Source organism: Aegilops tauschii, chromosome 1 (assembly GCF_002575655.3).
Source record: "Aegilops tauschii subsp. strangulata cultivar AL8/78 chromosome 1, Aet v6.0, whole genome shotgun sequence".
NCBI classification, from domain to species: Eukaryota; Viridiplantae; Streptophyta; class Magnoliopsida; order Poales; family Poaceae; genus Aegilops; species Aegilops tauschii.
The window spans coordinates 345,600,197-345,623,828 of NC_053035.3; the positions used below are offsets into that span (position 1 = coordinate 345,600,197).

Here is a 23,632-nt window from a genome sequence, read left to right on the forward strand (position 1 = left end):
AGAGGAATTTGAGAAAGATAAGATAGATGTGGATAAATTGGATACAGATGAAGCATGTCAAGTTCTTCAGAAACATGAAGATGCTCAAAAAGAAAGAGAAACACAATTTCAGGAATATCACGCTCATAAGTCGGCAATCGTAAGCATTTTATACATAACATTTTTTTTCAGTTTTACAAGTTGCAGTATTAAAACAATTACAAAATGCAATTCCCAGGTACCTAGGATTAAAGAAGTCTTCAACACCATACTTGAACAAACAATGAATCCAAAGAAAACAAGATGGCAGATTCATACCGTGCAAGATGTTCCAGTGGTAGAAAAGGGCGAATCACCATTTGCTGTTTTAAAGCTTGCATTCCTCTACAATGGTGAAAAGTTTGTCGAAGACCTGGAAGATTTGACAGTAAGTCTATATATATTTACTTATAAACAACTTTTATGCACCAACTCTAATAATATACTTCTCTTCTCGGCAAAATTTCACAGGATGAGGTCGAAGACTGGAGGGCAGAGGCAATGTACATTCTCTTAAGTAGCGAGATGAATGAAGTCAAAGCTAGTGAAATGGGTGACGAGATTAGCAAGATCTTCAGCAAGAATGAAGACTAAAACTTTTGATTTAGCCCGCGAGGCTAATTCTATCAAGACGTGACAAAACAGTTTATCAGTAACTCACATTTGTATGTAATGTAGTTAGAAATTGCGTGTTCATGTTGAAAAGAGAACTATTTCGACAACAGTGCCTCTTACATCATCAGAGAGTGCCAGTAAACTATAAACAACAATGCCTCTTCTTATTTGTACGACATCAATGATTCCCAAAATGAACCCTTACGCGTGACTCTAGAGACCAGCCTCCCGTGCCTCCAGAGGAGACATGCCCCTGTGCCACCAAAGCCTGGGTCACCATGCCTCCGGGCAATATCCACACACACACATACCAAGAGCGCCTCAACCGTGGCTAGCTCCTACGCACACGTGACTGCACATGCTTCAAACCCGTGCCTCCAGAGGCAACATACCAATGCCTTCGTAGGATGCACACATGTGCAAGCACGCACAAACCTATAGATCCTCAACAAAGCTTAGCTCTTAAGCAGACGTGACTGCACATGCTTGAAACCCGTGTCTTTCGAAACAAAGTAACTTGCCTTTTGCACAACCTCCTGTATAAAAATTAAACGAGCCAAAGGCGAGCAGGAGGTTCCCTCGCGCCGGAGGCGCCGTGTCACACCACGACGGACAATGCGCCGCACGAACCAGCACGCTGCACAACGAACACACACTTCGACCTATGCCCCCCTTCAAGATGTTTATGAAAATTAAACGAGCCGAAGGCGAGCAGGAGGTTCCCTCGCGCCGGAGGCGCCGTGTCACACCACGATGGACAACGCGCCGCACGAACCAGCACGCCGCACAAACCAGCACGCTGCACGACCAACACACACTTCGACCTATGCCCCCCTTCAAGATGTTTATGAAAATTAAACGAGCCGAAGGCGAGCAGGAGGTTCCCTCGCGCCGGAGGCGCCGTGTCACACCACGACGGACAACGCGACGCACGAACCAGAAACGTCGCACGAACCAGCACGCTGCACGACCAATACACACTTCGACCTATGCCCCCCTTCAAGATGTTTATGAAAATTAAACGAGCCGAAGGCGAACAGGAGGTTCCCTCGCGCCGGAGGCGCTGTTATTCAATTTAGTAAAGTTATACGCCCGTGCCTCTGCTAGTGTACACCTGTGCCTATACAGAATTCACACGATTGAACGATTCTGAAGACTGTCGTTTTACATTAAAAAGTTGTTGTTTTTTCCTTACTTGAAAGGTCACATTTGATAGTGTTGGTAGTCCCGCCCGTTACTACCCCATAAATCTCCATTACCCAGAAATATAATGGGAACAAAAAGGAAAACGAGAAAGGGAAACACGGAACCAACCGCGCGAACTGGTATTTTCTTTGTGTTATCGTGCGGAAATGGAAAACGGAAAATTCTGATAGTTCGAGGGTCAAACTGCAAAACTCATGAAACCACAAACCGAAAAGGGAAAACCGGGAACCAACCGCGCCAGCTGGTTTTCCCTCGCGGGAGCTCTCCGCGCGCGACACTTGTCACGCGCGGAGTGCTCCCGAACCGCTCGTTACGAGCGCTCCGAAGGAGCGCTCGTTAACTAGTTGCTCCCCTGTTTTCCGATTTAAAAAGAAAAGAAAAAACGTCGATACGTCCTGTGTAGCTTCTACAATACGGGAGCGACACGGCAAGCCCAGTAGAAGGCCCATGGCTAACCCTAAGTATTTGCCCTCCTTGTCTTTTGTTCATTCGCACGGCGGGCGCTTGCACGAGCAAGCCGCCGGCCTGGACTCGCTGTAGTCACTCGCTGCCTGGAGTGGCTCGCCGGCGTCGCCTAGAACTGCCTCGCTGCCGCCTCGGTTGACTAGAATCTTCTCCGGCACCATCGCCAGTCACCAGCAAGAACGAGATAAGATAGATCCGGCGAACTCTGCTGCTCTCTGCCAGTTGATCTATCCATTCATGTTTTTTTTCTTGAATGATTTTTGGCTCCCTGTTCTTGTTACAGACGGGTCGATGATGCTTGGCTAGTTGGCTGGCTGCTTGGTGCTTCTGCATTGTTTGTCTATGGCCATTGATAATTCAGAATTGGAACTTGTTTGAACCTGGAAATTCAGAACAAGGAAGTATATATTAATATGATGTATTTTGTATTTTGCATACACCATGATGAGTTGAGCACCTGGATGATCATTTAGGACTTGAAAAGAGGCATGGAGGAAATCAGGCAACCAATGAGGCAGTATTTTGATTTCATCTCACACATCTATTATGTTTTGTCTTTATTACTTGTCATTTTAGAAATTATTATTTATATATACTCGCCGTATTTCCGTATTGATGTTTCTAGAAATTGCCGTATCCCGTATCGCCGTACTCGTATCGCCGTATCGATCTCACCGTATCGGTGCTTCATAGGGTATAGTACGTCTATCGGCCACCAAGCTCTGACATTGCGGTGGAAAGAGCTACTTTGTTGTTGACTATATTAAGGACAGTGTAACCGTACCTAAAGCGAGCCATCTCAGCACTTCGCCTTTCGACCGTCAGATTTCTTGCCCAGAACATCCTCGGTCGTCTAATGCGTCTGCCCTCGAGCGTGGGCTGCTCCTGGGCCGGATGTCCTGAGGGGCTGCTATTCCCGAAGCCGAATCGAAGCCTTCTCGTTAGTCCACACAAATTAACGTATGATCCCGGACGGACGGCCACGATCGGCGTTAAGTATTTCCTCCGGTTCCACAAGTTTCAGTTTCACTCTCTCCCGCGGCGGCGCCACACATGACGATCTCCATCTCCTCCACCCGTCGGAGTTGCTGCTGTTTGAAGAGACACAACGGCGGCACTGCTGCCCGAGGGCCCCGCGGCCGCCCACTTCGCTCTCCACCTTCCTCCCTGCGTCGCCGTCTCAACATGCGCCTAAGCGAGATTGCCGTGCAGACGACTGCAAGTCGTTGTCCTACCATCGACTGCGTCGCCATGCGCACCCGGAAGAAGCCCTCGAATCCTCCGCGAGTATGCATGCACCACCACGCCGGCCCCAAGCCCGTTCAACGCCGCCCGCGCACGGCCTGGATCCCGGCGCCTCCTGGGGCCGACGGGTACGAGGAGGAGGGCCACTGCAAGGATGGCACTGAACCGTCCAACTCCGCTGCTGCGAGGGCGACGACTAGGTTCCCAGTAGTCGCGAACCTAGCGTCTACAAGTCGGACAACGGGCAGGGCACGATGCTTCCAGCAGGCTCATTTTCTCAACCAAACTCTCTTCCCGGTTAAGTTATCATATCCCTTGTTTCTTAAAACATTCCAGGCATTGATTTCCTTAACAGTTTACATGTCATGTGTTTGATACAATGGACAGGATGAACTATTGTGCTAAATGGTCTTTAATAATTTCCCTGTGTGAGGGGTACACCATTGACTCACTATACTGATGCAATTAACCTCCATAGTTCATTCTTCAACTGATGTTCATTTGAAACTTACCATATATCAGGTAGAAAATGTGTTGGCTCAAGATCATGGGGAGTGTTTACCATCATGATTTCCTTCCTCATATGCCATGGACAATCAGAAACTACTTTTCTGTCGTTTCTGGTATTGCTGCTACAGGTGTACGTATAGGCTTTCTTCCATGGAGCGAACGTCTTGTTTTCCTTTCACCACACAAGTTTCTTCTATGTCAGGAAATGATACTAGATTAGAGATCGTTTCCCTTTTGTCAAGTATAGATACTGGATCACATTTCATTTGGGAGTTTTGTTTTGCATCATTTGTTTGAGTGAGCTTCATTTCTGACAAGGTGTTGTAATTAATAATTCACAGTTTTTTATGTGCAGAGCATCTTATAAGACTACAACATTACAACTGGAAAATCTGCAACGACTAGCGAATTGCAATTTCCTTTTCTACGTACAAACATTCATGTTGCTCAAATGGTGTTTGATCACTTCTTTGATAGTGCACAGAAAAATCCTTATTTAGTTAGTCACTTGTTGCTGAAAATTTTATCTAACACTTTGTGTAGACCAGGTTATTCCTGGGATCTTGAACTTATCGGTTCTTCTATTTCACCAGTTGCACTTCTGAGCATATAGATCAACATTATGCAAATATGTAGCTGTTAATTTAACTCAGTTTTACGAGAAAACTTTGACTTTGTGTGCATTATTTAATGTGAACGTAAATTTTGTTCATTAGAATTCATAAATATGTAAGGTCTGCTAGAACTTTCTTTTTATTAGTCCTCATCACTTGTCCATAGATGAAGCACAAGGATAGATGAAGTGAGACATGTTGTTGTTGGATAAGATTTATTACTTTCTTAAACAAATAACATGGTGATATATGGGGCATGAAGAATAGATCCAATTACCGGATGGATCTTAAGGTATACGACGACACTGAAGAGAACAAGCCCGGTTATGCATCCTCGCTGGCGATCGTGTAAGATATTCTGTGCTCGAAGTACTACTCCAAAAATCATAGATCCGTAGTAACAAAATTATTGGTATGAATTCATCATAAGTCTTTGTTTGCCTTGTCCAATAATTTTAAGTATTGAGAAACTATTTTTGTTTTATGCTCTAGGATTTACAAGCCCTGTATTTTTATGTGTGTGCTAAGTCCAGTTCTTATTGTTTATGCTACAGCCACTGTCGAAGCTAGGGTAATAGAGATGGTGTGCCGGCATAGGCAAGAGCGATAGCCTTTTTAATCTATGACCTTTCTTTTTCCTTCCCTTTTCTAAATTGATTTTTTGGAATATATGAGGCATTTGAATTAAGAGATGGAGGATTTGATTACGTTGCCAAAGGTGGTCTCAAGTTTAATTCACTAATTAGCCATCTTTTCTATTTAAAGTGAAGTTATACTACAGTTGTTTCGTTACACACTTTAAGTCGATACTTGCTACATGTATGTTTGACAATATGTTAATTAGACTGGCATCTTGAGTACTGTTTCTGGTTAATATGTATGAATTCGGTGAATTATAGGTGTCGTGTTGTGATTTGAACCACCACAGATTTATTTATTGGTTTAGACCTGGGTAGTGATCATGGCTCCAAATATTTGTAAAAATTCCTATCATTTGATTGAGAAAATTGATGGGCGCAGCAACGCGCGCCATACTTCGACACATAACTCAACGCTTAACTTGCAGCGATGTAGTAATTAACAATACTTCTTAATAAGTCTTCGCACTAGACAAAGAAATAGAAGGCACTCATACTTAGGATTCTGTCGTCACATATTAATGCAAGTGCAAATTAAACTGGGGGCACACGAACCACAGCGTGCAGGTACAGGTTGTTCTTCCGTCGGACGGTGAGGCCCATCTCCTCTGTCATGTCCAGCTCATCTGGTCTCACCCCTCCCAGGAGCTCCCAGTCGAAGTGGTAGAGAAGTGCGGCCAGTACAATCTCGATGCTAGCTTGCGCAAACATCATTCCAGGGCACATCCTTCGACCTGCCCCAAATGGTATGTACTCAAAGTCTGTTCCTTTGAAATCAACCATGCCAGATTCAAATCTCTCTGGTTTGAACTCCTCAGGGTCTTCCCAGTGCCTAGGGTCTCTTCCGATTGCCCATGCGTTCACCAACATCGTGGTGCCCTCGGGGACATCATACCCGAGGATTTTGCAAGGCTCACTTGCCTCCCTAGGGAGAAGCAATGGTGCAGCTGGATGCAGCCTCATTGTCTCCTTGATGACGAGTCTGAGGTACTTGAGATTGATCAAGTCATCCTCGGTCACCTTCGGCTTTCCTTGCAGGTTCTTGCGTACTTCGGCTTGTGCCTTCCGCATCACATTTGGGGACCTCATGAGCTCTGACATGGCCCATTGAAGAGTGATTGCTGATGTCTCGCTTCCGGCACCAAACAGATCCTGCAATTTACCGATTTGATGAAATTTGGAATTGCTATGTATTCTAGGCAGTTTTGGATTGTCACCCATATGCAGTGAGATATCCAGTAGCAAATCCTCGAATAATATCGAGTATAACGTTTAACAATTCTTTGATTCTGTGTGAAGTCAAGAAAAAACAAAATGAATTAAGAGACACTTGTGTCTTGCTAGCTACTCTCTCGTTTCGAAATACTTGACCCTTTTTGTTTTGCTGTAACTACTCCATCATTTTTAAATACATGAACTTTTTTATTATATGTTGGTCAATTGTTTTGGTTTGACTCAAATTATGAAACAATTTTAACATTGACAACAACATATTGATAATAAACAGAATCAATCACGAAATGAACTATCAAAAAATGTATAACTAGTTTTGTTTAATACTGCATCAACTGCGAGGTGGCGTTGTGACTCGTGATTAATCTCCAAATCATTCCAATTTTAAAAAATATGACATATTTCTTACGAAACTATGTGGCCAAAGTATAACTGCTAGAAGAGGGAAGGCAGAAGCTAAGAAATTGTTGCACTTACAAGTATAACTGCTTTGATCATTCCCATGGTAAGGGGCACGTCGAGGCCACCTTCCTTGCGTATCCTCAAGAGCGCATCCACTAGGTCCTCTCCTTCCTCCACGGCACCGCTCGCCGAGGCGGTGGTTGCCCTCTGCTCCTCGTGTTGCTTGATCGCGTACTCCATGAGCTCGAAGCTCTTCTGGTGGTACTCCTCAGCCCGCCGTGTCGTGTCGCTGATGAATATCGCGAGCCACGACGACGGGAACAGATCGCCAAGGCTGAACCCGCTGGCGATCTTGACACCATCCTCGAGTGTCTGCAAGAACTCCTCACGCCTCCTGAATCTTTCCCCGATCATGGCGCGTACCGCCGAATCGTTGATGAGGATGGCAATTCGCTCACTCACGTTCACGAGCTTCATGGGCGGCGTCGCCGTGATGGCGGCCACGAGTCGGCAGACCTCATCCTCCCGGATGTGGCGGAACGACTGCACGCGGCGCACACTGAGAAGCTCCAGGATGCAAATCTTGCGAAGCTGGCGCCACAAGGCGCCATAGGGAGCGAATACCAGCCCTTCAGAGTTCATGATCTTCAACGTGGGGCTCAACGGCCGCGTAGCGAAGACGATGTCGTGTGTCCGCATGGTCTCACGGGCAGCCTCCGGGGACGTGGCCACCATCACCGGCACCTTGCCGAGCTTGAGGTACATGAGAGGCGCGTCGAGCCGGTGAGCGAGGTCGGCCGTGACACGGTGCATGAGCGGGTTGCCGGCGAGGTGATGAAGACTGCCGATGAGCGGTAACCGCCACGGACCGGGTGGCAGACGCACGCCGCTATTGCCGCCGCTGTGTTTCCTGTTGAGCTTGAAGAGAAGGAGAGGAAGGAGGAGAGCCAAGAGAAGGCAGAGGTAGTACACCCACTGCTCCATGGAGAGGTCTCGTGTGTTGAGCTAAGGCGCAGTGTGGTGAAGGTGATGCTGCACTTTGAGTCTTTGACTCAAGGGCCTGATCTTATATAGTACATCCTCTGTTTCTAAACATATTTAAAAAATCATATAAACTACATACGAAATAAAATGAGTGAACCTACACTCTAAAATACGTCTATATACATCCATATGTAATTCATATAGAAATCTCTAAAAATATATTTTTAGAAACAGATGGTATTAAGGCGCAATGCATTAACTGCTGGGTTAATTAGGGGGTGAGAAACAGAAAAGCAGCCTGTACGCAGCTAATGCATGCACGGTGACAGCTTGATTATTGACCGGGGGAGTAATGCGTCATAATTGCGTGAGTAATTAGGGCACGTTCAATGCAGGGCGCTTACTTAGACGCTTATAGACAAAAGAATAAATACATAAAATTAAAGAATAATATAAGCGCCCGTCCTACGCAACGCTGGGCGCTAATTAAGGCGCTAATAACTGGCTGCTGTTGCACTAAATGCTACCTTCCCATGAGAGAAAAAAGGGCCAAGCGCCCGGCACCAAATATTGGGCCGATGCCACGGGTGACTCCAGAATTTGAGGGTATAACCGCTAATCGGTCAGGATTTCTATCCTAGCGCCGGCTCCTAGCGTTGGAGATGCCCTTGGGCGTTGTTTGGATAGCGGTGATTAGCGTTAGGATTATAGAAAACGAGTTTTTAGCTGATTTTTAGGAAACCCCGTTTTACGTTACGTTTTGTAAATAACGAGTTTATAAAAAGTTACGTTTGGATAGGAAAACAGAAAAACTGGTCGGTCATGTACCTTGTTTGGATACCCTCCAGTGGGCTGTTTCCTTTTCTCCTCCCGTGACTCACTCTCACTTTCCCCAAATCAGCCATGGCGTCTTCCAAGTCTGTCGTCTTGCTGGTCCCCTCCGATTCCTCCTCCGCTCGCTGACACCGGTACTCCCCTGCTCTCGGCCGTGGATGAATCCCCGCGAGGACACCGGCTAGTGCGCGCCTCCGGCCACGCCGGTTGCTGCTGGACTCCCTGACGCCGCTGCCCGCCTCCCCTCCCCTGGACGGCTAGGTCGCTAAGGCCTACTGTGCTTCGTCGGCCGTCAGCCAGCTCTATCCGTCGAGCAGTGCTGCTTCAGCTCAACGCACATGCCTGCCTCCCTAGAATGCCGGCGGTGCAGGCTGCACTGTAACCAGCCCGTTTTACCACTAGATCTGTGGGGCGCCGGCGGCAGCAGGCAGCTGTAGCCCCCGCTCCCTGACCAGCATGACCATGAGTAACAGCGGATGCAGAGAACAAGCTCGAGGACGGCGATTCAGAGGAGCAGGTATGTTTGATTTTTCTTTTTGCAAACTCTGTAGTTAACATGGTCTACCATGCACTTGCCGAGAGGAGCTATAATTATCTTTCTTTCATGGTCTGTATCATGCACTTGCCGACAGAAAAATACTTCATAAGTAACAGGCCTTAACAATTAGCTACATATACTGGAATTTGTATAATGGAACTTTGGAGGAGAGTGCTACTGTAGAAAGCAAAGTTAGAACGGGCAAGGTTCATGGTCTTTCTAAAAACAAGAAGTTTCAGGTGCGTTTGTAGCAGTGAAAGCTGACAAGCTTTGCACTTGGTACATTGTAGAATCTGGTGCGTAGGTAGGACGGGAACACTCATATGTTACATAAGAACACACCCATTTGAAGTAGTTTATTTGTTGCTTCATTTGCTGAATAGATTGGTGAAAAATAACATTTCATCATGTAGCCGTAGATAGAGAGAGGGAGAGAGAGAGTTCATAAGCCTATAAAAAAATGGGGAGTTCATGAACATATAAAGAAATTTAAAGTTCTAACAATAATTATTCAAATACATCTCTAATTAAAGATGGAAATCAAATATTACGGTGTTTAATCATCTTGTTGTTGTCGGTTCACACGTCGTTGATGATTAGTCCACAATTATTGAGCGATGCCAGCACGAACTCTCTCACCAGCAACTCGGTCATCTTCTCTTGCTTGCCCACGAACTTGTTGATCACCATGGTCAACATTTTCTTGTGTTTCCCCATGCTCATAAAGCTCAAACAACTCATCAGGCTCATTAACCTTCCTTATGAAGTTGTGGATGATGCAACAAGCCATAACAATTTTAACTTGGGTTCTATATGGATAAGGAATTCCTCCTTTCCTACTTAGAATTGGAAAACGAGCTTTCAGAACACCAAAGGTTCGTTCCATATAGAGCACCCTGTGGTCACTAATATTTCGATCTTTTGAGGGGTAATCCTGTGGTCCCTGTACACAAATGGGAGTCTAGGAGTGAACTAATCTTTTGTTCAAAGTGTGACTGGACACTTCAATTTTTGTCGCATGTTCGCCTAATGGGATGTTCCCTGACCCGTTACTTTGCTGGGTTGCAGCCAAGATCTCAAGCATGAAGTTCATTTACTATGAAGCTGGGCTAGGTTTCCCCACTTATTGCCGTCAACTTCACATTGGACATCACAAGGTATTCTGATCTTCATTTGCTTACTTCATAGCTCTTACCATACACTATATAATATGGATAGATATGATTGATACTTATGCAAAATTATCCTTATACTGTGATTTAAACTGTATCCTTCTGATGAAAAACTAACTACTGCACTTGGATATATACACTAATTGACAATATTATTGTGGTTCGGTGTTGGATTATTTTAATATGTATGGTGCATTTATAGAGCACCCTGATTCTCGTATGTACCATAAATTCATATTTAGGAATTACCAGGTTATTGGATCTTGTATAATCTAGGAATTGCCTAAATAAAATTATCAGGGGTTGTATGGAAAATAGGGTTCGCTGCCAATAGAATTAATTCAATGAACAGTAGCATGAACGTACTTACAAAAACAATTCGTACTGCAGAATTTTGTAACTCTAGATAGTTTATCTTACCATGTAGGACGGGTGAAGCCACGAATCCTGATTGAAGACCGGAAGATGATGATGATAACAAGAGCTCGATGGAGGTGTGCAGTCCTATTGAAGATGGCCAAGTTCAGATCCAAAGGCGATGTATTCCATCCAGTGCCTGTGGCCGGGGATCGCAGCCAGCCTGTGCGATCTGTGTGTGGAACGCACCATGCGGCCAACAAAATCCTGTTATATAGGCAATGGAAAAAGGCGGGAGGTGAGTCGCAGAAAGAAAAATTGGCGCCAATGTGGTTGTTTAGGAAGGGCGGAGGCGGAGATGGTCAGTTGCGATCTGTATTTGTTAATCGCGTTTGTGGAAAAACGACTAATACTCGTTTTCCCACAAACCTGGAATTTTGGGCTTTTGTGAAACGTGTTTCCTATATGCATGGGTTAGTTGGAGGAGCCAAACAAGATTTTGTACGGTTAGGCCGTTTTTCTGGCTTATGGAGATCCCGATCTGTATGTTCCCCTTATCCAAACAACGCCTTAGGCGCTGTGGTTTAACTACCCATGCTATTTTTCGGTCATGAGCAAAGGAATTTACAGCTAATCGCTAATCATCTATGTAGATCCCAGAAATTGCTCATGCGCGCCGAGTAAACCGTGACAGAGCACCTGATCCCTGTCCTCTCATGAATTAGGCATTTCTGGCCGTTTGATTTCGTTTGTTAAACGTTAATGGCCGTCAGATCTAAAGTAAACGCTGTTCGCCGCGAACTGGGCCTGAAGTCACAATTGGGCCACGTCTCCTGCTCGGCCCAAGGCTAAGCCCGGTTCAGCCTTACACGACGGCATCTCCCTCCCTTCCTTCGCTGCTCAGGCTGCCCCCTCCTCTCCCCGCCGCCGCCCACGACGGCGCCGATGTCGCCGCCTATGCCTCCGCGTCCCTCGCCCGCCTCGCCCGCCTCGTGGCCAACCGCGCCGATCCTCTCGCCCGTGACGACGGATCCTCCCCTCCCCAACATCTCTCGCGAGCTAGGCGAATCCTCCCGACACCGTCGCCGGCAAGAGCAACCGGAGCAGGGACGCCCGACAACTTGCCCGGTGAAACTGGAGAGAGACAATGATGATGTGGGCATGACGTGATGCAGATTTTCCCGGCGGAGCTGACACGATGCTACTCCGTGCACAACCCGCAGTGGGCGCTGAAGGTGTTCCGAAGAGCAATGGAGGGGGCGGATCCGGCACACGTCACGGTGTTCTTCAGTCAGCCTCGCTGACCAGTTGCAGGCACACCGTGACATGCCGCTCGAGGAGTACCAGGATAATCAATTTGTGGGTAATACAAGGTCCACGCCTCCCTGACAATTCGTATTCTCGATGTATGCATTGCATGTGCTAAGATTTGTCTTGCCTTGATCTGATTTTGATGGCTTGCAGTCAAGTGTCTATTCTCGAGATTGGATTGACTCTCATTCCGACATTTTCCATGTGGTTGTTCTTGGGCTACTATTAAATGAGTGGTATGTGCTTGCTGTTCTTTCTTTTATGTATATCGATTGAAATTTTGTCCAAGCCAACATCATGGATTGACACCATATTTACACTATTTTTATTCATGATGTTCTCTCTACTAAAAAAAATGAATGCAAGTTCTCCAGCTTGATGGATTCAAGCTCCGTTGTGATGGATTGGCCTGGTTCTGCTGGGTTGTAAGGCGAGGCACTGATTTCTACTTTAATGTTTTTTGCCAGAGAGTATTACGTTTGAATGCCCACATCATCCTTGTTGAAAGTGCAAATGACTACAATGTGACATTCTATTTTTAATAGCAAAAAGTTCAAAGCTTTATAAACAAAATTGAAACATAATTGCTTTGGCATGTTCAAAAGTATACTGCAATATTAGTAATTTCAGTGCCCATTCCGAAGTGCCACCATGCTAAATCCAAACTAACAAGCTCCAACAGGCAAAATTGGCATGACATCGATCTTTAGCAGTCTGTAGAGGCACTAGAACATGACAAGAACTTTTTCTATTTAACATTCTATTTAACATTCTATTGCTCATTATCCTACTTTTATATCCGAAGCTAACCAAAATTTGGGTGGTTGATATTTTTACCTACTCTATATTTTCTAGCTTGACGGATTTGGAAGGTGAGGTACTGATTTCTACATTATTTCATTGGTGGGGTATGTTTTGTACGGACTCATAAGAATTTTTTTTCTCACCACCTGATGTTATATACTTTGTTGTATTAAGAAGCCACAATACGGAACCAAAGCTTTGAACTGTAGTTTTCCTACTTAATATTCATTGCTAAATTTCTCATTTTATCAGTAGTTGAATCTCTATTTTGTTCTTGTGTAAAAAAGGTGCTTCAGTACTGCCCTTTGTATGCAATAGGGAAATGGTCTCTTTGTTCATCACGAGAAACAATAGTTTACAATTTGGAAATGCTTATGGAGATTACAATATTAGTTATGTGATCCACATCGGATTTTTTATATCATTGTTGATGCACCAAGTTGCTTTTGTGGGCAGATCAAGAATGTCTACCGCGTGTTGGGTCAAGGTGACAGAACACAATTCATCCCATTATCACTACGGGTGTATGATGGTATAGTTGTAAGTTAGGATTTATAATACATGAAAAAATTGATTGCTCGCATAAGTAAGAAATGTAATTTACAGGATATATATACTTTTACAATCATACCCTTATGCCACTTGAAAAAGGTGAAGGCAGGTGTTAATTTGATGTTGCTGTTTTGAATCCATGCAGTGAGTGATGTTCATACTTGGCATTCTTCGTCAGAATAGAGGTATGAGGCAAGGCTTCAAAATAAGGGAACAGAAAAGTTACAGAGTTACACGTGTGCTCAACATCATTTGCCATTATTCATGTTAGAGATAATTCGGTGACCTTAATTATGATAACCTTGGATAATGTCTGCTCCTTGTGTTGATTGCTATTCTTCTGCTGGTATGAAGGCGAGTGAGAGAGTTTCTCTAGTGTAGTTTGTTGGAGTTACCATTCTTCAAAAATTTCTCAATGGATGTAATCAACAGTTCTTAGATGATATGTATTCTAAATCAAGACTTAGACAATATAAATTACCATTTTTTACAAATTTCTGAATGGATATAATACACAGTTCTTAGACAATATAAATTTAGAGAGGGTAAATTACTGAAGCAAGTTCTAAAATTCTATTATGGATATCCGCAATGGTTCGCAGTGTGTTAACCACTTGATTCTACCAATATCTGTTCCATAATTAATTGGACCGTTTGTTTCTAGAAGCTTGTTACTTTCCTATTTGATTGACTCCATGAATATTTGCAATGTATCGGATAAAAACAGTGTTCCAGAGCATTGTACTTAGATTGCCATCCAAATGAAGAGGCTGTTAATTTTAATGTTGGTAATTTATATTTTGCATGGAAGATAGCTTATACAGTGTGACTTCACAATGCATATATTTTTGATTGGATGAGAGTCAACCTGCTGTTCCATAGTTCACTGGTTAGGCATTCTTCTACTACTGCAGGTTATAGTATTTTTACAAACAACTTTGCATGTACTTGATGTCTCGAATGAGAGCAAATACAAGCTTTTAATGTTGACATACCTGCACAACATTATCTAATATTGACTGTATCCATGATGCCTTGCGATATATTGAGAAACTTCTTCCCTATTGGTAATTTGTATTTTGTCCTTAAAGTTTCAGCACATATCTTTTGTGTTTGTAAGATTATTTTAGGGAATTATTCTCAATATTTTGTGTTTGCATGTTCTATGGTCACCTAGCACCGCATTATTTCCCCTCGGACTCATTAAATTCTGCTCTTTGGTAACCAACAAATATATGTGTAACTTTATGCAAATTTAACTCCCATGTTTTATGTGTACTTACTACATTTCCTACCATTCTATTACAAAAATGGATGGGCGCGGCAACGCGCGCCTTCGATGATATAGTGAAGAAGACAAAGGATAAGAAATATCCACACGCTAGAAGAAGGAATCAAGAGCAACTCCAACGCAGCGACCCATTTCGTCTGTTTATGTTTAGGTTGCCGAGGACGTGTCGACCATTCCTAAAACGCGTCTGCTTCATGTTCGCGTGGACCCATTTCCGACCATATTTGGGCTTGAAATGTGTCTGCTTCATGCATGTTCGCGTGGACCCATTCCTAAAACGTCTCCGCTCGATGTCCGCTGCGTCCCCACATGGCGGCCGATCAACTACCTCACGCATCTTTATTAAAGACGAGCACAGATCACGGGCCCACGCGTCAGCGAGAACGGGCGTCCTTTTTTAATCCGAGCGTGCGGGTAGGGGATGTGGGGGCCGGCATCATCCTCTTCCAGCCTCCCGTCCCCATCTAGCCACCTTGTTGCTCCCCCGCCGGCGACTACCCTAACCTACCGCGCGCCACCATGCGCTTCTTCGCCGGCAAGAACAAGGGCAAGGCCCCGCGTCATCCCCTTCGCGCGAGCTGGCAATCCCCTCCCACCCCCCCCCCCCCCCCCCCCCCGCCTCCGCTGGCATCTGCCCGCCCGACGAAGCAGCGGATACGCGTCCCAATGCACCAGGCGAGGTGGCACTGGGAACACTGCATCCCCCTCCCGTACCCTGACGTGACCCTGCCACATGACTGGCATTTGGATCCAGATAGGATCCTAGTGTCGGCGGTGCCGCCGACGGCACGGGCGCACGCGGAGGAGGTGCGGGCCAGCGGGAGATGCTTACGCCGAAGCAGCGCGATCGCGTCTACGCAGCAGATTCTCCCGATTGGGAGGTCTGGTTCGCCCTCGAGCACGAGGAGCAGCGCCCGTGCGGCGTCCAGCATGTGCGGGCTGGCACCCCGCCGCCCCCCCCCCCCCCCCCCCCCCGTCGTGCGCGACGAGGACCTGGAGGAGGAGACCGCTTACTAGTCAACGCTGGCGGTTGCCATGCAGGAAAGCGAAGAGGACGAGCGGCGCATGGAGGAGGGGGAGGAGGCGGTGTACCAGGTGCGCCAGTCGGAGGCCATCGCACTCTCCGCTTCCGGCGACTGCGTCGTGCTGCAGCTGATGCCTCTGTCCCCCGTCAAGCCCGAGTCGGCGCCGTCCCCTATGCCAGCGCCCCAGCGGTACACCTGGCAAGGAGTGGTGCGCGAGTAGGTCAGCGCGCCACCCATCTGGCTTGGGGCGACACCGGCATAGGAGAAGCTCTACCTCGAGCAGTGGCGGACGCGCTAGCTCGCGGAGGAGCACCGTGAGGGCGAGCGCCTGGAGAAGTGGGAGCGCGACGCGGAGGAGGAGCGTCGCAAGGCGGAGGAGGAGGAGCGTCGGGACCGCACTGCCCAGCCGACGGCGGTCAAGCCGACGCCGAGGACGTCGCCACAGCCTGGGAGACGGCGTTCCCCTGGGCTGGCCCGGCGCTGACGCTCGTCGACCTCACTGGCCCCGACGCTGACGACGAGAACGCCTAGGGTAGCGCACTTCCCCCTCATTTTAAGTTTTATTAAATGTTTTTAATTAATGTAATGTGGAATTGTGGACTCTTGCCGGCCTTTGTGGCTGGCATTTATGTTTAACTACCGTTTTAAATTTTAAAAAAATGTGTTATTTATTTTTTCGCGTGCGAACTTAAAAATGGGTCGGTCTAGCGTTGGGCGCGAGCGCCAACCCAAATGCGAAAGCGGACATAGGTGTCCGCTAGGCCGACCCAAACGGACAAAAAGCGGACAAAGGACGCTTCCGTTTGGGTCGCGCTGTTGGAGTTGCTCTAAGCTTCGGTTTTGCTATTTTACATACGGATGAAAACAATTCGCTTTCATCCGTTTTCTTTGTCGTGCAATCTGCGCGTCAAGATTCATGTGTTTATTTTTTTCGTCTGGTTTCTCTTATCGGGCCCGTCTAGTTGACCCGTTACAAGCGGTCCTGGCTGGAGACCGATCTGTTGGCGCGCAGGCACGGGCTGTGCCGGCTGGAGACCGATCATGGATAGATCTTTTTCCACGGTTAGAGGGACTGTGGTATCCCCAGCCCATCAAGGTTCAAATCCTGGTGCTCGCATTTATTTCTGGATTTATTTCAGGATTTCCGGCGATGCTCATTCAGTGGGAGGAGACGTTCTCGCCGCCGACGAGATGCCTACGGTTACTTCGTAAATTTCAAGATGATATGCCGGCTCAGTCTTTCGGGGATGCTCATAGGGATAGGGTGTGCGTGTATGTGTTCATAGGGATGAGTGTATGCACGATCTTTTTCCACTTCTGGTGGCCTACCGCCGGCGGAGAGCCTAACCTTCGGCTCCCTAACGTTCACCACGAACGTTGTGGGCCGAGTCGACGTCAGCCTACCGGTTTGTCGCACACGCATCATCCACATCAGTAACGTCACCCTCGTCACCAACACATGCGGCGACCTCCGATTATGCCTGCCACCAGTCCAACCCAGAGGACGCGGCGCCCTCCCGATCTCGGCTGCCTCGGTGACCGATCTCGCCGCTTGCTTCCTGTTCGGACTAAGGAACTCGGGGGCTGCATACCAGAATGAGCTCCACCAACGCCTCCGGAAGAACGTACAGCTTGTGGCCATGGTGTGCAACAAGTGCCACAACGACCACGCGCCCGAAGACTCTTTCCTTGATGAAACGATCGCAGATTGCAGCGTCGACCCGGAAGACCTACTGTCATTATCTGACCATGAGGAGGCAATGCAAATGGCGAGCCGACCTCACCAGAAGAGGCCGAGGCCGAAAACACCACGACTTCACCAGCTAAGATCAAGTCTCCGAAATATGAAGATCACAACGAACAACAAAATACCTCGAAATCCTGTGTTCAGCGGGAGACGCAGGGCGGGGGTCGAACCATACATCCCATAGCCAATCTCGCTACACAAAGTGATGTTCGCAGAAGCGGAGGTCGAGGGAAAAGACAGCATGCCGTACTCTACCACCACGACCGTGGCACCGGAAAAGTACACAAAAATAATAAACCCAATTGTTCAAGAAGGGAGCTCAACCAAATCCCTGGAGAACGGGCTCCACGAGATCCTTACGTCCGGGGCCGCACAACACGTGCTATCACAATAAGAGCATCTTCAACACGCGCCGAACGCGCCGCGCGCAAAAACTGCTTTGCCGCGCGCCCATTGTCTGGTTTGGCGCGGCGCGCAGCGCTGGCTCCAGCAGCCGCGCTAAAAAGCAGCGCGCACGCCGCTCCAGCAGCGCGCAAAAATGCAGCGCGCGCGACTCTCGCACAAACAACATATGCATTCCAAAATAGAAGCAAAAAGATCAAACACAAACAAAAATAAATCAAAATAAATAGTTCAATTTCGTTATTACAACTCAAACAAACAGTTTATCGTTCAATACAACAAATAGTGCAATAAACACAACAAATAGTTCAATAATACAATATCGAACGCACAAATCATGATGCTCTTTGTCGTCCATTCCATGCCCACCACTCCTCAATGAGATTCTTCTGAAGATCATTATGCGCCGCGGGACGTCGAATGGCATGATAGGAGGCAACAAAACGGGCCACCCTTTCAGCCCTCCGTCGCACTCGCACGGGATATCCCAAGAGCTCATACCGAGAGTAGTCTACATCTTGGCTACGCTCATTCTCGATGATCATGTTATGCATGATCACACAAGCATGCATGATGTACCAAAGCATTTTCTGATCCAAAATCTAGCCGGTCCTCTCACAATAGCAAATTGGGCTTGCAAAATCCCAAAAGCTCTCTCCACATCTTTTCTAGCCGCTGCCTGAGCATTGTGGAAATCAAGATTTTTCTTACCTTCTGGCTTTTTCAACGGCTTGACAAAGTTTTGCCACTTTGGATAGATGCCGTCCGCTAGATAATAGCCATAGTTGTATGTACGGCCATTTGCTACAAACTGCACCGGTGGCAACTCATCATTTGCAATCTTATTCATCAGTGGTGACCGGTTGACAACATTGATGTCATTCAAAGATCCAGGCATTCCAAAGAATGCATGCCAAATCCAAGTCTCTTGATCGGCCACCGCTTCAAGGATTATAGTGGAACCCTTTTTTTGGCCGTGGAATTGCCCATGCCATGCCTTTGGACAATTCTTCCAACTCCAATGCATGCAATCTATTGAGCCAAGCATGCCAGGAAAGCCGCGAGCTTTGTTTATCGCCAATAGCCTTGCGGCGTCTTCAGCATTGGGAGATCTCAAATACTCCTCGCCAAACACTTGCACAATTCCGATTGCGAAGCGCTTGACACACATGATGGCTTGGCTCTCACCCATAGCCAAGTGATCATCAACTAGATCAGCCGGTATACTATATGCCAACATACGCAAAGCGGCTGTCACCTTCTGAAAAGTGCTATGCCCGAGCTCTCTGGCAGCATTCCTCCTTTGCTGAAAAAAGCGGTCATGGCTCGCTAGTTTCTCTGCAATGCGCCTGAACAACTCGGTGCTCATCCTAAACCGGCGACGAAAATACGACTCGGGGTATGTGGGATTCTCCGCAAAATAATGCCTGATCAATCTGTTGTGGGCATCGATCCTATCCCTCCAAATTTTCTGCCGACCCATAACCGAACCACCGTGCTTCGGTTTTTTATTGATATGCATAGCTAGGATCATTGCAAGATCCTCCTCCTCTTCCATATCAAATTCTTCTTCGGAAGAATCATACGACGAACTCATCTACAATGTTCAATACTATGCTATAAAAACTACAATCAACATGCACGAAATTCATGGCTTTTGAGCAATACATACCTTCTAGGCGTTTTGTCGAACACCTTGCGGGCGCCGAGCGGCAGCGAGCGCGCGGGCGCTGTTCGTCGGAGGATGGACGCGCGCGAGGGGCGGCGGGACTAGAGGGGGGGGGGGGGCGGAGAGGTCGCCGCGGGGCGGGGATAGGCCCGGGAAGCGCCGGAACGGTCGCCGGGTGGCGCGGTCGGCGGCGGCGGCACGACTGGATGGGGGGTGGGAGTTGCGAGCGAGCGCGCGAGAGTCTAGCGCGCGGGAGCGGGCGCAGCAAATAAGCGGCGCGCGATTGAGTTTTGGCCCGCGCGCTGAACTACATATGCCGCGCACGCTGTTTTTGCGCGCCCGCTGGAGCAACTATACCGGTTGCGCGCGCGCTAAAACGGGCAATTTTGCGGCGCGGCGCTAGTTTGGCGCGGCTGTTGGAGATGATCTAAACCATAGAACAAAGACAAGCAATGATACACAGCACCAGGCAAGGACGACGCGGAGGTCGTCAACAAATCTCAGAGGCCGACGGATGGGAAGACAACGAGGAAGCCATTGACGAAAACAGGTCCAGAGAGCTCCCCGCAGCGGCTCATAGCATACAAGAAGCGGTCCTGTTGGTCAACAAGCTCGGAGCCGCACCAGCGGACCCTGGAATCCTCGCTGACCTCATCAAAGCCGTGCACAGGACGACTGAGCTCCAAGAAAAGCAAATGCACAGTACAGAGGACGCCTCAAAATCGCCTAATAAGGAGCCGGCACCAGAAGGCCGGGACGCACGCAAGCGTTTCGAGAGGTACGCCGACACGCTAGGCGCCAACGACCTCAGACACACAATACAAGCCACGAAGGCAAGAAGTCAAGAGGGGTCGGTTCACGAACGCTTTGGGTTCTTCCCAGATCTTCGCGACCACTTACGAGCCCGTGCCATGGAGCGAGGTCATCACACGCCAATTCCCTCAGCCTTTTATTGTGCATGCGGTCGAAATATATTCGGGCGATACAAAACCCGACCTCTGGCTCAGTGACTACCTAACACCCATAGAGGTAGCACACGGTGACATCGGAAATGCCTCCGCCATGTCCCGCTATGCCTTCCAGGATCAGCACAGTCATGGCTGAACGGGCTCCCACCGAACTCCATCCACAGCTGGGCAGATTTTGAGTATGAGTTCCTCGACAACTTCGAAAGGACGTACCATCGTCTAGGAAGCCTGGTAGACCTATACAATATAACACAAGGAGCACATGAACCACTACGCGACTTCATCGCCCGATGGCTCAGGAAGAAAAACACAATACCAAACATCTTCGACGGCACGACAATCGAAGCATTCGTCAACAGAGCGCTGGACCCCATGCTAAGGCACAAGATCAGCAGAAAGAGGGTGCAAGGTCAACTGCCCGACATGGCCTCCCTCATGAAGATAGCAAACGTCTTCGCCACAGGCGAGGAGATGGCTCGCGCCAATCGCCACCACAAGCAACCAGAGGAGCTAGCAAGGGCACATGGCAAGGCAGGACGCACCACACACGGTCAGAACCACGGTCTCAAAACGGAAGGAACGGCCACCAACGGTGACAACTAGACAGGAGGCCGACCTATCGGGTAGCAAGAAAATCAAACATGAACGAAGGACAAGGCATGTCTCCTGCATATATGAAAGTGCGTTATATCGACTAGGGGGGGTGAATAGGCGATTTTTATGAATTCTTCACTAAGGAATTTGCCAGTGAGGAAATTCCTTAGCGAAGAACTACTTGCAGCGGAATAAGTACTCAAAAGTATGCATAGCAGAACACAAGCATGGTCATCATGATGAAATGAAGACAATCACAGAGTACAGAAGCGTAAACACAGGATAGCACAGGATGAAGACAAACAGACTGAAGAAATTGAACTGAGAAAATTGAGAAAGTCTTCAGTCAAAGTCTTCAAACACAGATATGACAAGCACACAACACCGTAATGAGGAAATGAAAGAGTTGAGGACATAGAACCAGTTGGGGGTGAAGACAATGATTTGGTAGACCAGTTCCAACTGCTGTCTCAGTTGTACATCTGGTTAGGGCGGCTAGGTATTTAAACCTGAGGACACACAGTCCCGGACACCCAGTCCTGAACACACAGTCCAGGACACCTAGTCCTCACCGTATTCCCCTTGAGCTAAGGTCACACAGACCTCGCCCAATCACTCGTGGTAAGTCTTCAGGTGACTTCCGAACCTTCACAAACTCGGTCACTCGGCGATCCACAATTTCCTCTTGGATGCTCTAGACCATGACGCCTAACCGTCTGGAAGAAGCACAGTCTTCAAAGGTAACAAGCGTCGGATCCACGCATGATCAATCTCTTCAATGATGCTCAATCACTTTGGGTTTGTAGGTGTTTGGGTTTGGGTTTTTCCTCACTTGATGATTTTCGCTCAAAGTCCTCGGAGGATGGGATGCTCTTCAAATGACAAGTGCCAGTTTCTCTTGGAGCAGCCAACCAGCTAGTGGTTGTAGGGGGCAGCTATTTATAGCCTAGGGAGCAGGCCGACATGATAAGACATAAATGCCCTTCAATGATATGACCGTTAGGTGGGTAGATATTTTGGGACAGCTGGCGCATAGCACAACAACGGTCGGAAATTTGAGTATCAAATTCCTCAGGGCTATCATGTTCCTCACTGTGTAGGCAATCCGCACTGGCGAATTCCTAACTCCTCAGTCAGAACAAATTCCTCAGAGACCAGAAGAACTTCGTCTCTGTCACTGAAGAATATGACTGAACTGTATGAGATTTCCAATGGCTTCACTCGAAGGGATTGGTAGGTGTAGGATTTTGAGTTGAGCATCACATGAAATTTTTTCCTTAGTATTTCCTCGACCCCCTTTAACAGTATGGTGTTTCCTATGACTCAAGAAAGAGAAAATGAAACTATGAAAACAAAAGTCTTCACACTTCATGTTCCTCAAATGAATACCAAGTCTTCAAGGTCACACCAATTTGTTCACATTCAAAGTCTTCAGAAAGTCTTCAGAAATCCAAAGTCTTCAGTCGAAGAACTTCATTTTTAGGGGTCGACTTTCTCTGTAAATATCAAACTCCTCATAGACTTATAGACCTGTGTACACTCATAAACACATTAGTCCCTTAACCTATAAGTCTTCAATACACCAAAATCACTAAGGGGCACTAGATGCACTTACAATCTCCCCCCTTTTGGTGATTGATGACAATATAGGTTAAGTTTTCAACGGGGATGAACATATGAAGTGTAAATACTGATATTGAGGAATTTGATTGCAAGATATAGAAGAACTCCCCCTGAAGATGTGCATAGTGAGGAATTTGCTTTTGAAGCAATGCACACTTGAAGAGTAAAATCATGGAGATCTCCCCCTATATCTTGTAATTCATACATGCATTTGACATAATATATGAAGAATTTGAAATGCATGATGAAATATGGTGACTGATGTAATTCAGCATGCGTGCAATAACATTAACGAGGAACAAGCATGCAGAAGAAACAACAAAAGTATCAGGCCACCATAGAGTTTTAAGTTTACAACTCGATCCAACAAAGTCATCAGAAGAACGAGAGTTGTAACTTAGAAAAGAAACGCCCATAAAAGATAGACCCGCTTGAAGACTAACTCAAATTTCTCCCCCTTTGTCATCGAATGACCAAAAGGTTCGAAAATGAGGACTAACGCCCCTGAAGAATATCAAGTTGATGAAGGAGCGCCAGCGTTGTTGGGGTCGTTTGTTGTAGTAGGGCCTGCCGCAGTGTCGTCCAAGTCTTCATGTTCATCGGTGTCGCGCGATGAAGAATAGGAGCTGGCCACCAAGGACGGAACCTTGACCTTCTTGTATTTCTTCGGTGGAGGTGCAGACCAGTCAAAGTCCTCCTGGAGACCCATTTTCTTCAGATCTTCTGCGCTATAAATGTGTGACAGAACAACCCAGGTGCGGTTGAGGGTTTCATGAAGGTAGTAATGGTTTTTCTTCACTGCATTGTGGGTAGCA

General features: G+C 47.1%; 1 protein-coding gene and 2 long non-coding RNA genes across 4 annotated transcripts; 2 read left to right on the top strand and 1 right to left on the bottom strand.

Moving 5' to 3' along the window:
* Nucleotides 1–5,744: 5,744 nt before the first annotated feature.
* Nucleotides 5,745–7,962, bottom strand: LOC109780102 (desmethyl-deoxy-podophyllotoxin synthase-like). The gene is made up of 2 exons (XM_020338688.4): nt 7,022–7,962; nt 5,745–6,463 (listed from the first exon to the last, which is right to left on the bottom strand). Exons 1-2 carry the CDS (start codon nt 7,928–7,930, stop codon nt 5,846–5,848), a joined length of 1,527 nt encoding a protein of 508 aa, XP_020194277.1. The 5' UTR covers nt 7,931–7,962; the 3' UTR covers nt 5,745–5,845.
* Nucleotides 7,963–8,783: 821 nt separating this feature from the next.
* Nucleotides 8,784–11,479, top strand: LOC109780111 (uncharacterized). The gene is made up of 3 exons (XR_002236944.4): nt 8,784–9,281; nt 10,371–10,459; nt 10,902–11,479. It is a non-coding gene; the product is annotated as an uncharacterized lncRNA (long non-coding RNA).
* A 226-nt stretch (nt 11,480–11,705) lies between these two features.
* LOC109780112 (uncharacterized) lies at nt 11,706–13,975 on the top strand. Of its 2 annotated transcripts, none has more exons than XR_006662168.2 (2): nt 11,706–12,204; nt 12,296–13,975. It is a non-coding gene; the product is annotated as an uncharacterized lncRNA (long non-coding RNA). The 2 variants fall into 2 exon arrangements; XR_006662169.2 differs by having other exon boundaries at nt 11,714–12,194.
* Nucleotides 13,976–23,632: the final 9,657 nt, after the last annotated feature.